Raw genomic sequence first — 15,569 nt, 5'->3', positions numbered from 1 at the left:
TGCTTATTAATCATAATTTTAATTTTTTTTTTTCCATAACCAACAATAAGAATATAATAATAATTTTTGAATTAATATTAAGTACAAAAATTTAAATAAATTATTACAAAATTATTTTACATAAAATTTTACAATTAATTTCGAGTAAAATCGAAAAGAAAGTATTGTGTGTAACTAGTGTATCATGGATATTGGACAATGTAAAAAAGTCATATATTTAAGTTGTAAAATAAATTATATAATGGTAAGATAAATCAATTTTTTAACAAAATTTGAGTAAAATTTCATATAATAATGATATCACGTCATTATTGACATATGATATCACCAACTAATAATAAAGTAACATATGAATGGTAAACTCTACATGCAAATATAACTAACAGTCTAGTAATTTATATATATATAGTGAGATTAATTATATTTTCATATCAATAATGATAGATATTATATTTATATTGAGATTTTTTTACAAAATTTTCATATATAAAAATATAATTTGTTGTAGTTACTTCATTTTGAATAAAATAATCACTATTATTTTCATAAATTTAAAAATGTCCTTAACATTTTATTCTAAGTATTATTTGTATTTAAAATTTTATTTATATATATATATATATATATCTAAAAAGAAAATTCAGAGCACACGTGACCAGCATGTGGTTCCGCCACTGCTTACGAAACTCATTTCCTTTGAATTTTTTACAAAATGAAAAGAAAAAAAATCAAAAATTATTTATACAACAATGATTCATCCCCCTTTTTCCCCCACCCCTTTAACCCCCTCTCTCTCTCATTGGTTACATTTTCTTTTTCTTTTTCTTTTTTTTCCTGCTCCTCCAATCACCACCCGCCACGTGGCAAAGGGGGTGAAGGGATGACCCCCAAAAGAGGGTCCCAAACATTATTGGTGAAAATAATAATAATAATAATTGTACTTAGGAAACCTGGTTACAGATTGAGGTAGTTACTACCAAGGTGTGGCTGACAGCAAAGGCTAGGGCTAAGCTGGCTTGCTGACGTAGATAGATTTTTGTGTTTTCACGTGTTGAGATCTGGTCGCTTGATATTGGAAAAATGCTTGGGAGCATTAATTAGTGCTCCCACTAATTAGGTAGCAGTGGGTTTCGTCATTAATGATGTGATGTTTTGATCTTGGAGTTGTATTTTTTATTTTATTTTTTACTTTTTTAATGCATTAGTGCTATTAGTGGTGATATTTTTCGTGGGATGAATCATTGTTGCTTGATATTGGGTAAATTATAAATACATCTTGAAATTTGTTTAAAATATAAATTATTTTCTGTGATTTAGAAAAATACAAATACTTCTCTGTCAAAATTTTTTATTTAATAGAATTAATTGAAAAGTGAAATTTATAACTGTTCATCTATATAATAATAAAATAATTTAAATTATTAATTGAAATAAATTATTAAAAACCGTTAATTAACTTGATAATTTATTAATAAAATAATCTATTTGTTATGAAATTAGAAACCTTAGGAGACATAATATAATTTTTAGAATCACATAGAATAATTTATAATTTAAATAAAATTCAAGGGTATGTTTGTAATTTACCTTAATGTTTAATGTGTAATTCTAGGACGTAGGAAGATCCGAGGTTGCTTAGACTTTTTTTTGAGAAGATGGTTGAAAATTAAATTTGATTTTTAATTTATTTTAAATCATTTTTTTTATATATATATATTTTTTAATAAAAATCAAAAAAATCAAATTTTAACATGTAAAATAAACTGATGTATTATTGATTGATTTTGTATATTACAAGATTGATGTGTATATATTTTGTACAAGAATTCCTATTATATAGGAGATGATTCTGGAGTAGGTGAAGAGTGAGTGGTGGAGGTAGGTTTGGTGGAGTATAGTAGGTGATAGGAGTGAGTGGTGGAGGTAGATTTGGTGGAGTGTAGTAGGTGATAGGAGTGAGTGGTGGAGGTAGGTTTGGTGGAGTGTAGTAGGTGATTTACATTTACATTAACAGCCCCCCTCAAACTCAAGGAGGATAGGTACTAGCCAACTTGAGTTTGGAGAGAGGAACAAAACAGAAAAAGAAACTGATAAATAAAAATAAAAAATAGGATAGGAGACACTGTATGGTCATGTCAGACCGTTGTAGTAGACAGTTTATGGGGTCATGTCGGACCGTTGTAGCAGACAGTTTATGGGGTCATGTCGGACCGTTGTAGCAGACAGTTTACGGGGTCATGTCGGACCGTTGTAGCAGACACTGTGTGGTCGTGTCAGACCGATGTAGAAGACAGTTTACGGGGTCATGTCGGACCGTTGTAGAAGACAGTTTACGGGGTCATGTTGGACCGTTGTAGCAGGACAGTTTACGAGGTCATGCCGGACCGGTGTAGAAGACAGTTTACGGGGTCATGTCGGACCGTTGTAGCAGACACTGTGTGGTCATGTCAGACCGATGTAGAAGACAGTTTACGGGGTCATGTCGGACCGTTGTAGAAGACAGTTTACGGGGTCATGTCGGACCGATGTAGAAGACAGTTTATGGGGTCATGTCGGACCGTTGTAGAAGACAGTTTATGGGGTCATGTCGGACCGTTGTAGAAGACAGTTTATGGGGTCATGTCGGACCGTTGTATAAGGTTGTGGTGGTGTACCAAGGGGGCGACTTAAGGAGTGCGCCATGAGTGACTTATACATGATACTGTGTATAACCCCCCCTCAAACTCAAATAGGTGTGAAGATAGAAACCTATTTGAGGTTGAAACAAAGGGATTGATAAAGCTGACCGGTGTAGAAGACACTGTATGAGTGTGTAGATAGGCTGCCCAAAAGATAGACATGGATGTAGATATCGAGCCCTCAAAAGTCGTGCCCTCAAAAGGTGTGCCCGCACCCTCAAAAGGCGTGTCATCAAAAGGCGTGCCCGAGGCATCAAAAGGCGTGCCATGAAAAGGCATGCCATGAAAAGGCGTGCCAGGTTGTCGGCGTCAAAAGGCGCGCGATGCGCGTGGCTGCCTCTGTGTCATGGTCTTTATAAACCGAAGCGGAGGAGGCAGAAACTGAGACAGAAAAACTAAGAGAAACCTTTGAAAAATTCTTCGTTTTGCTGAGAAAGAGAGGTCGTTTTGTTGAGAGAGATAGTCTGTAACACTCTGTTGTGAGAGATATTCTGTAACACTCTGTTGCCCAGAAAATGGCCTCGTCTTCCCGTGGGCTGCTCACTCTCTTTCCCGATCTCAACGAGTCCACAGGAGAGAGAACTGGTGCGGTGTCCCGTGAACCTCAACCAAACACCACTGGGTTTGCTCCGTTGAACTTTCCGATGCAGTCGGTGGAGCAAAAAATGGCAGTGCAAACGGATGTGGAGGCTAATCAGTATACTTTGAAGGCATGTGTGGAGTCCATGACGGCGGTCACAAACTTGTCGCACCGGCTGCAGAGTAGGACAAATGAGGTGCGGCAATTAAACTCCCAGCTGGCTCTGCTCCAACGCATGTATAAGGATGCGCGAGCAGAGATAAGCGTGCTAAGGGCAGAAAACAAGGAGCTGAAGCGGAAGGCCACCGTGATGTTCCGTTTTGGAGGGCCGCCATATGCTGTAGTGGAGGAGCAGGGTGTAGTGATCATGCCCAGTGGAGTGGGTGACACGGAGGCAACACCGGCAAGGGCCGGCCAGGACGGAGGCAAAAAGAAGAGACCGGCGGCAGAGTAGAGAAGAAAAATCCCGCCTGTGGGTGTGGTTGTTGTTGTTGCTGTTATTTTTTTTATTTTTTTTATTTTTTTTTGGGTAAAAGTGTAATCGGGGTTGATCCCTGAGATGAATAAAATATGGTTAGTTGTGCAAATGTATAAAATGGGTGCAATGGGGTTTGGGTTTTTTTTTTTTTTTTTTTTTTAATAAGAAAGAAAGAAAAGTGGGTGGAACCAGCACATGGTGTTAATTGTATGGTGCATGATGGTAATATAGAAAAATAAAAGAAAAGTGTGAAATGGTGTGGGCAAAAGATGCTGTTTAAAAAACAAATAAATAAAGAAAGTGAAAGGAGCATGATTTCTGTCATGTTTTTTTTTTTTTTTTTTTTTTGAATTAATAATAATAATATATTAATGGCAAAAACATGTGCCCTGGTGGGAACAGCGGAGTGTGTGAAAAGAAGGAAAAAGAAAAAGTATGAAGTGGAGAATCGGAAAAGAGGAGAGGAAAAGGAAGTGGAACATGATGACATATACAGGCGTGTGTAATCCAGATTCCTTCACTTGAATTAAATATCATCCACTGCCGTTCAGAGAGAGAGAGAGAGAGAAGAAGTGGGGTGGGTGTGTGTGGGGTTAAAGAAATAAAAGAAAAATGGGTGTGAAGTGTTTATGAGGATTGATTTCACCGTCTCTCTCCGCCTCTGATTGCGATCAATATTCTTTATCTTCCTCATTGGTATCGATCATCGTCATCAAGGATGATGTCAAGGTATACGCAGCAGTTTTGGAGAAACCCAGTGGTGCCATTGCGTCTCTTCGCATCTAGCCCCAAGCTTCCCTGGAGAAGCTGCTGGCGTGAGAATAGCCGGCCAAGGTCCTCCAATAGAAGCAGCTCCAGCCAAGAAGGAAGCACCAGCTGGAGATGATGATGATGACCTGGATCTCTTTGGTGATGAGACTGAGGAGGAAAAGAAAGCAGCAGAAGAGAGGGAGGCAGCAGCTAAAAAATCTGCCAAGAAGAAAGAGAGTGGAAAGTCATCTGTTCTTTTGGATGTGAAACCTTGGGATGATGAGACAGACATGAAGAAGCTGGAAGAGGCTGTTCGGAGCATTGAGATACCTGGTCTCTTATGGGGAGCATCAAAACTAGTTGCTGTTGGTTATGGAATAAAAAAAAGCTGCAGATCATGATGACTATAGTGGATGACCTTGTTTCAGTGGATACACTCATAGAAGAAACACTCACGGTCGAGCCTATCAATGAATACGTACAGAGCTGTGACATTGTTGCCTTCAACAAAATCTAATCCTAGATTACCGTTCCCAGGCTGGTATGTATAGAAAATTCTAGCGGACTAGGTTGAGGTCCGGCGGGCGGCCAAGGCGAGGTTGCCACCCGCCGGTGAAGCGAAAAATACTAAGTTCTTAACCTAGCTCTGATACCATGTAAAATAAACTGATGTATTATTGATTGATTTTGTATATTACAAGATTGATGTGTATATATTTTGTACAAGAATTCCTATTATATAGGAGATGATTCTGGAGTAGGTGAAGAGTGAGTGGTGGAGGTAGGTTTGGTGGAGTGTAGTAGGTGATAGGAGTGAGTGGTGGAGGTAGATTTGGTGGAGTGTAGTAGGTGATAGGAGTGAGTGGTGGAGGTAGGTTTGGTGGAGTGTAGTAGGTGATTTACATTTACATTAACATAACAAATTTCTCTGAACAACCTATTTGCGACAACTCAAATCAGTATGTTTAGCTCCATAAATGATGATTGGGAAAATATATTGGGAGTGAAGGTAGTGTTTGGTTTGTTGAAATGAAGGTGAAATAAAATAATTATTTTATTAAAATATTATTTTTATATTTAATTTATTAAAAAATATAATAATGAAAAACACATGATGAAAAATATCATTTTAATCGTTATTCCGTACAAAAGCAGTTTATTAAACATTTTATTCTACTTTATTTTTATTTATGCGAATCAAATATAGAGTATAAAAGTCTCATCTTAGTACTGGAGTTTAAAATCCCAATTCCATGAAGATATAATTTTGTCCCTATTTTATAAAAATAACAAAGTAATATTTTATATAATGATTTTTTTTATGTAATTTTATAAATTTAATTTCAACCCACTAATATCACTATATTAGCATGCAAATAAACATAATTTATTTTATTTTTTCAACTTAATATCAACACACTCGTGATCTTATCTCTCAATCCAACTATACTCATAATTTCATTTATTTTAATTCATCAATCAAACATGGCCTCAAACCTAAACACAATGCAAGTAAAGGGATTTTTCAAATTGATATCCTAATCTAACTGATTGAAATTACTAATAAATAAAAGTTCAAAAAAATTACTAATAAATTAATTGAAGATTAAAAATGATTGCACTACATATAAAAACTATATAAAATTATGTAAATATTCTATGAAATAATTAAATCATCCTTCAATTCCTCTTCCCTTTGTAAATAGGGATGGCAATTTGAAACCGACCTGACGGGGATCCCCAATCCCAACCCCGATTTGAGCAATTTTTTCTCGAAAAATACCCCCGACGGGAAGAAGACGGTATCTGAAAATCAATCCCCGATCTGTTTCGGGCCAGGGACGGTGATCAGTGTTTAAGTCCCGGCCCGGCCCGATCCCCGACCCCATCCCCGAATTTTTCGGAAGTAAAATTACTTTTATACCCCTTATATATATATAATAAACCAAACCGTATATTATATTTATAATAAACCAATATGAGTCAGTTATTGTGTTGCTCTTACACTCACTCTCTAACTCTGATATATATATATATATATCTTACTCTCATCTCAACTCTCTCTCACTCTTTCGTTCTTCTCTCTAGCCCTGACCCTCCCTTTCTCTCACCGACGGCGACATCACCACCACTGCCGCACTAGGTCTGTCTCTCTGTCGCTACCACCGAACCTACCGTCACAGCCAGCCACTCTCGATCTTGCGCCTAGTCACTGGCGTCGCTCAGATCTGTGCTAGACGATGGATCTATCTCTCTGTTAGATCTGTGTGTGTGTGCGTGTGATCTGATCTGTGTGTGTGCCTTATTTGATCTGTGATTATTTTTTTTTTAAATTTAGATCTGTAAATTTAGATCTGTAATTTTTTTTTTAAATTTAAATCTGTAAATTTAAATTTAGATCTGATTTGTTGTTCTTGTGTTAAAGCTCGGGGAGTTTTCGGGGTCGGGGAAACCCGATCCCCGTTAGGAGATGAGGATGGAGACGGGGGGTGATGGGTTCCCCCTCCGGGGATTGGGGGCGGTGACGGAGATTTTTCAGCCTTTGAGGATCGGGGACGGGGAGTGTAGTCCTCAGCCCCGCCCCGTTGCCATTCTTATTTGTAAACCCTAACCCTACAACAACCAATTCCGTCTAAGTTTTTCTATCAAGTTTTTCTCTCAACCTGTTTAGTTTCTACTTAATTCGTTCATTGCCTTTTAAAAAATTTGATTCTATACAACTTTTGTTATTTGAGTTTTGGTTAATTCGAATTATTTATACATGAAACGATGCATTTTTATACTTCTTCAGCAAGTTACTTATGATTAAATTATACTAAATTTATTTTTTTTTGTAGAATGGTGGGTCTTGCTAACTTTTTTATGCAGCGCTAACCCACCATATTTTTATGTTTATTTTATTTATTTTATACTCAATTTATACTTAGTTGTGTACGGGCAAGAAACTAAATGCCACTATATCTCAGGAAACTACCCCTTCGTGTCGGTGCGGGTGGAACTACTTGTCTTGTCCCTTAACAAGAACTAATGTACTTTTTGTTGGTGTCTGGTGGACATGTGGGTGTCAAATCTTGTACTTATACCAGTATACTTATATACTGACCCGTTTTGTCTCTTGGCAACTCGAGTGTGTTCTGTTTAAGCGTAGTCGAGCTTCCTTTGCAGGATTAGTTGGAACTATGGTGGTAAGAAGAAATAACTATAATCGTAAAACATGTCTTTTGGACTTCTGTTGGTTCCTTAAGGTTGGGATTGATATTAGTTTATGTATTTACTAATTTTTTTATGACCTTAGTATTTTGATAATTTGGCATGGTTTGTGACGTTACATTATTTAAGTTGTTTTGATTAGTTATTACTACTTTAATATTGGAGGTATTGGATAGTTATGAATCTATGATGAATAGTTTGATTGGCGTTTATTAACTATTATTATTATTATTATTATTAATCCCTTGTTATCTTTTGAGTATGGAAATTTACTTAAACCTTACGGAGACGAGAACGCTTAGATTTTGTTTCATCCCTAGGATTTGGATGACGGAATATTGATTGGGGTTTAGTCCTAATTCAATATTTAATTGTCCAAAATTTTGCGGCATAACAGTTTGGTATCAGAGTTCTAGGTTACCCTAGACTTGTGAGAGTTTAGGTGATTCTCGAATTGTGGAAACATGGGTTAGCTGGTTTAGGTTGGTAGTTGAATTTATTCTAAGTATTTATGAACGCATTTTTCTTGTGTGTTTAACTTGAAGGTGATGGCTGGAAGGTATAATTTGAAAAACGCTGAGCCCAATGGCACAGGGGAAGAAACAACTGCTAATGTGGCGGCAGCGGCAACGGTTGCTACCAGGGCAGCCAATACGATGTAGGTTAATGTGGGGGAGATGATGGCTCAATTACTTCAGGTTGTGCAGAACAATAATCCAAGCCAGCAGAGAGATCCCTTTGCGAAGAGAAACAAAGACTTTGGTTCTTTGGGAGGTCAAAAATTCTCTAGAGATGGAGGACCCATTGCAACTGACGCTTGGATTCAGAAATGTGAGATGGTTGTTGGTCATATGCAGCTCACCGAGGTCCAAAAACAGGAGTTGGCGACACCTCAGCTTGAGAAAGCAGCCCTATTTTGGTGGAACTCATGGAACGAGGGTCTACATTTGACGACTTTAACTTGGGCAAATTTCAAGACTCGTTTGACCGGGAATTTGTTTCTGCTACTATTCGGTCTCAACTAAGTGATGAATTTTTGAAGTTGACTCAAGATGGTAGAATAGTGATCGAGAATGTCACCAAGTTTAATGAGTTGTCTCGTTATGCCCCTTACTTGGTTGACACGTAGGAGAAGAAGAATGAGAAGTTTATTAAGGGATTGAATCATTACCTGTCTAAGTCCCTTATTCCCTTTGATGGTGAACTGTTTGACAGAGTTTTTGACTTGGCACTGAAGTATGAGGAAAAAGATAAGCAATTTAAAGAATGGAAGGTCAAGGTCAGAGAGACTTCTAGAGGGAGTCACTTCCAACAGCAAGATGGGAACAAATACCGACCCTATAATCAAAGGCATAGGGGTCAGCAGTTTCAGAGGCCACAACAACAAAGTAGTCAGGGAAATTTTAGGCCTCAGGGTAATTTCAAGCCTCAGGGCAATTTCCAGCCCCAGGGGCACTATTATCAGAAATAGGATGGTCTGCACCCATAGGGTTATGAAGGACAGCGGTAGCAAGTGCCACAATTGGGTTATCGTCCTCTCGTACCTCAGTTAGAAGGGCCCCCATCTATCAGACCAATAGCACCTCAATTGATCAATAGGAAGTGTTTTGGGTGTCAGCAGTTAACGCATGTAATCAAGGATTGCCCTCAGAGACAGCAAGCGCGACAGGGTCAGGTAGCTCCAGCTTGGGCATTTGTAGTGATGCCAGGAAATGACAAAGTGCAAGGTACTTTTAATCTTTTTCAAGAACCTATTAGAGTACTTTTTGATACTGGTGCCTCTCATTCTTTTATATCTCCTCCTCCTCCTTTCTTCCTTCTTCTTCCTGATCTTCGTTCTTCTTCTGCAAAAAAAAAAAAAAAATCAAGCCATTCGGGCTCCCCGTTTTCGAGCTACGTAGCACGATCGATATCAATATATGTTATGACAATGTTGAAATAATATTTTTGAAATGCAAAAATGAGATCTACTTTATTAATGTGAAAATTTATATATAAATTGTGTAATAAAATTTTTTAAATTATACACATCTCTTAAATTTTCACTTTTAATTTTAATTTTCAATTTATAATTTTTTTTTTTTTTTTGGAATTTGAGATGGATTGATTCCCATTAAAAGTTGTTATTTAATAACTTAACAGTTACAACTGGAATATATTCCATAAAAATAAATTAAGTCTATTTTTAATTTCATCAAATAACACCTGAGGTGTCCCCTACTTTTAAGGTTGAAAACTCTTTATTACATTAGTATCAGTTTAAAAAATAATTACTTACAAATAGTAACGGAGTTAAAAAATTAAATTAAAAAAATGCTTATTAATCATAATTTTATTTATTTTTCATAACCAACAATAAGAATATAATAATAATTTTTGAATTAATATTAAGTACAAAAATTTAAATAAATTATTATAAAATTATTTTACATAAAATTTTACAATTAATTTCGAGTAAAATCGAAGAGAAAGTATTGCGTGTAACTAGTGTATCATGGACATTGGACAATGTAAAAAAGTCATATATTTAAGTCATAAAATAAATTATATAATGGTAAGATAAATCAATTTTTTAACAAAATTTGAGTAAAATTTCATATAATAGTGATATCATGTCATTATTGACATATGATATCACCAACTAATAATGAAGTAACATATGAAGGGTAAACTCTACATGCAAATATAACTAATAGTCTAGTAATTTTTATATATATATAGTGAGATTAATTATATTTTCATATCAATAATGATAGATATTATATTTATATTGAGATTTTTTTACAAAATTTTCATATATAAAAATATAATTTGTTGTAGTTACTTCATTTTGAATAAAATAATCACTATTGTTTTCAGAAATTTAAAAATGTCCTCAACATTTTATTCTAAGTATTATTTGTATTTAAAATTTTATTTATATATATATATATATATCTAAAAAGAAAATTCAGAGCACACGTGACCAGCATGTGGTTCCGCCACTGCTTACGAAACTCATTTCCTTTGAATTTTTTACAAAATAAAAAAAAAATCAAAAATTATTTAAAATACTAAAATTTTTAGTTACGTGTACGGAATAATTATTAGGTGTGAAAATAACAATAATAATAATTGTACTTAGGAAACCTAGTTACAGATTAAGGTAGTTACTACACGTGTCCAGATCCTCTGTCATACTTTCCTGTGGGTTTCCTACAGTGTCGCAAAACGATGTCGTTTTGGGCCAAAAAAAAAGAAAAAAAAAAGAAAACCGCAGAACAGAACACACCACTGTCATCATCATCATCTCTCTCTCTCTCTCTCTCTCTCTCTCAGCAAAACCCACATCAGTTAGAACACAAAACCCACATCAGTTAAGGAATTCAGGGGTTGACAATATTTAGTACACACCAACATTGAACAAGATGATGGCCTTGCCTCTGTTGCAGACAATTTCGAACTATAATTCAGTAATTTCTTCGACAATTTCGAATTAGACTTGTGAATTTTATCCAACTCTTGCCTTAGAGCCAACACTTTGGTGTCTTTATCGTCGATTTCGGACTGCAATCGATTGAAGACGGTGTCCAGAGCCCGAAGCTTGCTCTGATTCTCTTGTACCTGAGCTTCCAAGCAAGACCCAATTGGGAAATCAAGAATGCAATTGGGGTTTTTGCGAAAATTCCTAAACCAATTCCTGAAATCAGACAATCTCTGAAGATGAGAGACCAGAGCTTTATCGGCAGCTTTAATGGTGTCTTCATCAAAAGGCGAATGGGCTGTCTGTAACTGAAGATAGTAAGCTTCAAACGATGAAATCGTAGCGAAAAGGGAAGAAATAAGAGTCTCTGCGAACTGGGTATCGATGGTTCGAATTGGGGAAGATGGTTTTGAAGCAAAGGATTTGTGGGTTTGGTCTGGTTTGATCACAATGACCTTCTGATCGGCAATGAATTCTTCGGCGTCTTCCTCGGCAAAGAATTCGAATGTTTTGGTCTTGAAAGCGAGTGCGAATTTCTGAAACATTTCGGAGATTTGTGGTGGCTTTGACGGACCTTCCATTTCTGGCATCTCTAATTCCCCTTCACTTTGCCTCTTTCAATAACTATATATATATATATACATAGAGAGAGAGAGAGAGAATTCAACAAGTTCACCTCTGGTTTAGGGAGAGAAAGTAGACTCCATAGCTGTGAGTGAGAGAGAGAGAGTTGGTCAAAAACGACGTCGTTTTTGGCCACGGCAGGAACCACTGCAGGAAAGTATGGCAGAAGATCCGAACTCGTTACTACCAAGGTGTGGCTGACAGCAAAGGCTAGGGCTAAGCTGGCTTGCTGACGTGGATAGATTTTTGTGTTTCCACGTGTTGAGATCTGGTCGCTTGATATTGGGTAAATTATAAATATATCTTGAAATTTGTTTAAAATACGAATTATTTTCTGTTATTTAGAAAAATACAAATACTTCCCTGTCAGAATTTTTTATTTAATAGAATTAATTGAAAAGTGAAATTTATAATTGTTTATCTATATAATAATCAAAAATTTGAATTATTAAAAACTGTTAATTAACTTGATAATTTATCAATAAAATAATCTATTTGTTATGAAATTAGAAATCTTAAAAGACATAATATAATTTTTAGAATCAAATGGAATAATTTATAATTTAAGTAAAACTCAAGAATATGTTTGTAATTTACCTTAATGTTTAATGTGTAATTCTAGGACGTAGGAAGATCCGAGGTTGCTTAGACTTTTTTTTTGAGAAGATGGTTGAAAATTAAATTTGATTTTTAATTTATTTTGGATCATATTTTTTTTTATATATATTTTAAAATAAAAATCAAAAAAATCAAATTTTAACAAATTTCTCTGAACAACCTATTTGCGACAACTCAAATCAGTATGTTTAGCTCCATAAATGATGATTGGGAAAATATATTGAGAGTGAAGGTAGTGTTTGGTTTGTTGAAATGACGGTGAAATAAAATAATTATTTATTAAAATATTTATTTTTATATTTAATTTATTAAAAAATATAATAATGAAAAACACATGACGAAAAATATCATTTTAATCGTTATTCCGTTCAAAAGCTATTTATTAAACATTTTATTCTACTTTATTTTTATTTATGCGAATCAAATATAGAGTATAAAAGTCTCGGCTTAGTACTGGAGTTTACAATCCAATTCCATGAAGATATAATTTTGTCCCTATTTTATAAAAATAACAAAGCAATATTTTATATAATGAATTTTTTTATGTAATTTTATAAATTTAATTTCAACCCACTAATATCACTATATTAGCGTGCAAATAAACATAATTTATTTTATTTTTTCAACTTAATATCAACACACTCGTGATCTTATCTCTCAATCCAACTATACTCACAATTTCATTTATTTTAATTCATCAATCAAACATGGCCTCAAACCCAAACACAATGCAAGTAAAGGGATTTTTCAAATTGATATCCTAATCTAACTGATTGAAATTACTAATAAATAAAAAGTTCAAAAAAATTACTAATAAATTAATTGAAGATTAAAAATGATTGCACTACATATAAAAACTATATAAAATTATGTTAATATTCTATGATATAATTAAATCATCCTTCAATCCCTCTTCCCTTTGTAAATAGGGATGGCAATTTGAAACCGACCCGACAGGGATCCCCGATCCCGACCCCGATTTGAGCGATTTTTTCCCAAAAAATACCCCCGACGGGAAGAAGACGGTATCTGAAAATCAATCCCCGATCTGTTTCAGGCCGGGGACGGTGATCAGTGTTTAAGCCCCGGCCCCATCCTCGAATTTCCCCGAAATAAAATTACTTTTATACCCCTTATATATATATATAATAAATAAACCAAACCGTATATTATATTTTTATAATAAACCAATATGAGTCAGTTATTGTGTTGCTCTTACACTCACTCTCTAACTCTGATATATCTCTCTCTCTCTCACACTCTCACTCTTATCTCAACTCTCTCTCACTCTCTCGTTCTTTTCTCTGGCCCCGATCCCCATTCTCTCTCACCGACGACGACATCACCACTACTGTTGGCCCCGACCCCCCTCTCTCTCACCGATGGCGACATCACCACCACCACCGCACTAGGTCTGTCTCTCTGTCACCACCACCGAACCTACCGCCACAGCCAGCCACTCTCAATCTCGCACCTAGTCACTAGCGTCGCTCAGATCTGTGCTAGACGATGGATCTGTCTCTCTGTTAGATCTGTGTGTGTTTGTGTGTGTGTGTGTCTGTGTGATTTGATCTGTGTGTGTGCGTTATCTGATCTGTGACTAATTTTTTTTTTTTTTAAATTTAGATCTGATTTGTTGTTCTTGTGTTGAAGCTCAGGGAGTTTTCGGGGTCGGGGAAACTCAATCCCCGTTAGGGGATGGGGATGGAGACGAGGGGGTGATGGATTCCCCCGCCGGGGATCGGGGGCGGTGACGGGGATTTTTCAGCCTTCGGGAATCGGGGATGGAGAGTGTAGTCCTCGGCCCCGCCACGCCCTGCCCCGTTACCATTCCTATTTGTAAACCCTAACCCTACACCGACCAATCCCTCCCCGACCTTTTGAAGCTCTCATGTAATAGTAGGCATTCGATCAGAAGGTTTGTGACACCTAGGCCCACCTGATTCATTGGGTTTTTACTCAACTCAATAATAAGACTTGGATTAGGTCTTCTTTGACCAGACAACTTGGTTATTGAGTCTATCATAAAATAGAAATAAATAAATTAAAAAAAGTCCAAAAGTAAGCTTGAAGATAAGACTAGCTTATGAATTGGCCCATTAGACAGGATTCGAGTTCAATCTTTAAGAGATTAAATCAGATCGACATGGCCCATCAAAAATAAAAATTCACAAGATAAACTTGGACATTATTTTTACAATTTAACTCAATGTCGATCCTTTTATACAGTCTTTGAATTCAGGTCACGAACATTATTGAAAGATCCATATAGTTTCTTCACAATTTACAACGACATTTTAGCAGTGGACAAAGAAAGTAAGAAGTAAGAATCAAGCTTCCATTAGAACTACGGTTTGGTGGTGTTAGTCATCAACCAAATATATATAATTTTATTTAAAATAGATGGTTAGCCATTGATAGTGCATATATATATATATATAATAATAGATACCCATTATGTAAAAACCAAATGAAAAATGGCTACGTGGACAACACATTGAAAAGCTTATTATCGTTTTCTTAAAAATTGAAAAGCTTTGTGATCTTTTAATTTATCAACAAGATTATCATATGTATCTTACCTAATCAGTATCTAATCGTTTTGACCCATTATTATTATATTTTTGCTTTTAGTCTTGTTAAATTTATATGCCTAGGTTTAATAAGGATTCATTTTATTTGGGTCCACAAAATGGAAAAAATAAAATAAAATAAAATTCACCACCAATTTGTCATATAGTAATAATTAGTTATAGCAATGTTAATTTTTCGTAAGTCATTAATTAATTATATATAATTAATCTGAATATTTATATATATGTGTTGATCCTATATAGCATATTTATATAATATAATATTATATAAAAAAAGGTGTTATATTATGTAAGGAAAAATGTTTGGGAGCACTAATTAGTGCTCCACTAATTAGGTGGCAGTGGGTCCCGCCATTAATGATGTGATGTTTTGGTCTTGGAGTTGTGTTTTTTTTTTTTTTAACTTTTTTAATGCATTAGTGCTATTAGTGATGATATTTTTAGTGGGATAAATCATTATTGTTATGTAAGAAAGCAATTAGGTTTAGAAGTTCACTTAAATAATAAGAAAACAAATAAAAAAAAGAGAAAGTGGTGTGTTGTGCGGCATAGAGCAGCTGTGGGAGAGGGAGAG

At 35.3% G+C, this 15,569-nt stretch overlaps 1 protein-coding gene and 1 pseudogene across 1 annotated transcript; one reads left to right on the top strand and one right to left on the bottom strand.

The window, feature by feature from the left end:
• Positions 1 to 4,107: 4,107 nt before the first annotated feature.
• Positions 4,108 to 5,055, top strand: LOC145798387 (elongation factor 1-beta 2 pseudogene; annotated as a pseudogene).
• A 5,974-nt stretch (positions 5,056 to 11,029) lies between these two features.
• On the bottom strand, positions 11,030 to 11,814 carry LOC114314788 (protein GRAVITROPIC IN THE LIGHT 1-like). Its single transcript, XM_028261275.2, has one exon. It carries the CDS (start codon positions 11,747 to 11,749, stop codon positions 11,030 to 11,032), a length of 720 nt encoding a protein of 239 aa, XP_028117076.2. The 5' UTR covers positions 11,750 to 11,814.
• Between the last annotated feature and the right edge of the window lie 3,755 nt (positions 11,815 to 15,569).

This window comes from Camellia sinensis, chromosome 8 (assembly GCF_055761805.1).
Source record: "Camellia sinensis isolate YWXY chromosome 8, ASM5576180v1, whole genome shotgun sequence".
Classification (NCBI taxonomy): Eukaryota; Viridiplantae; Streptophyta; class Magnoliopsida; order Ericales; family Theaceae; genus Camellia; species Camellia sinensis.
Note: the sequence above shows the minus strand (reverse complement) of the source record. Positions and strands in the feature narration are given on the sequence as shown.

Excerpts from the sequence above, each read along its gene's own strand:
- LOC114314788 (XM_028261275.2), bottom strand. The coding sequence starts at position 11,749 with ATGCCAGAAATGGAAGGTCCGTCAAAGCCACCACAAATCTCCGAAATG.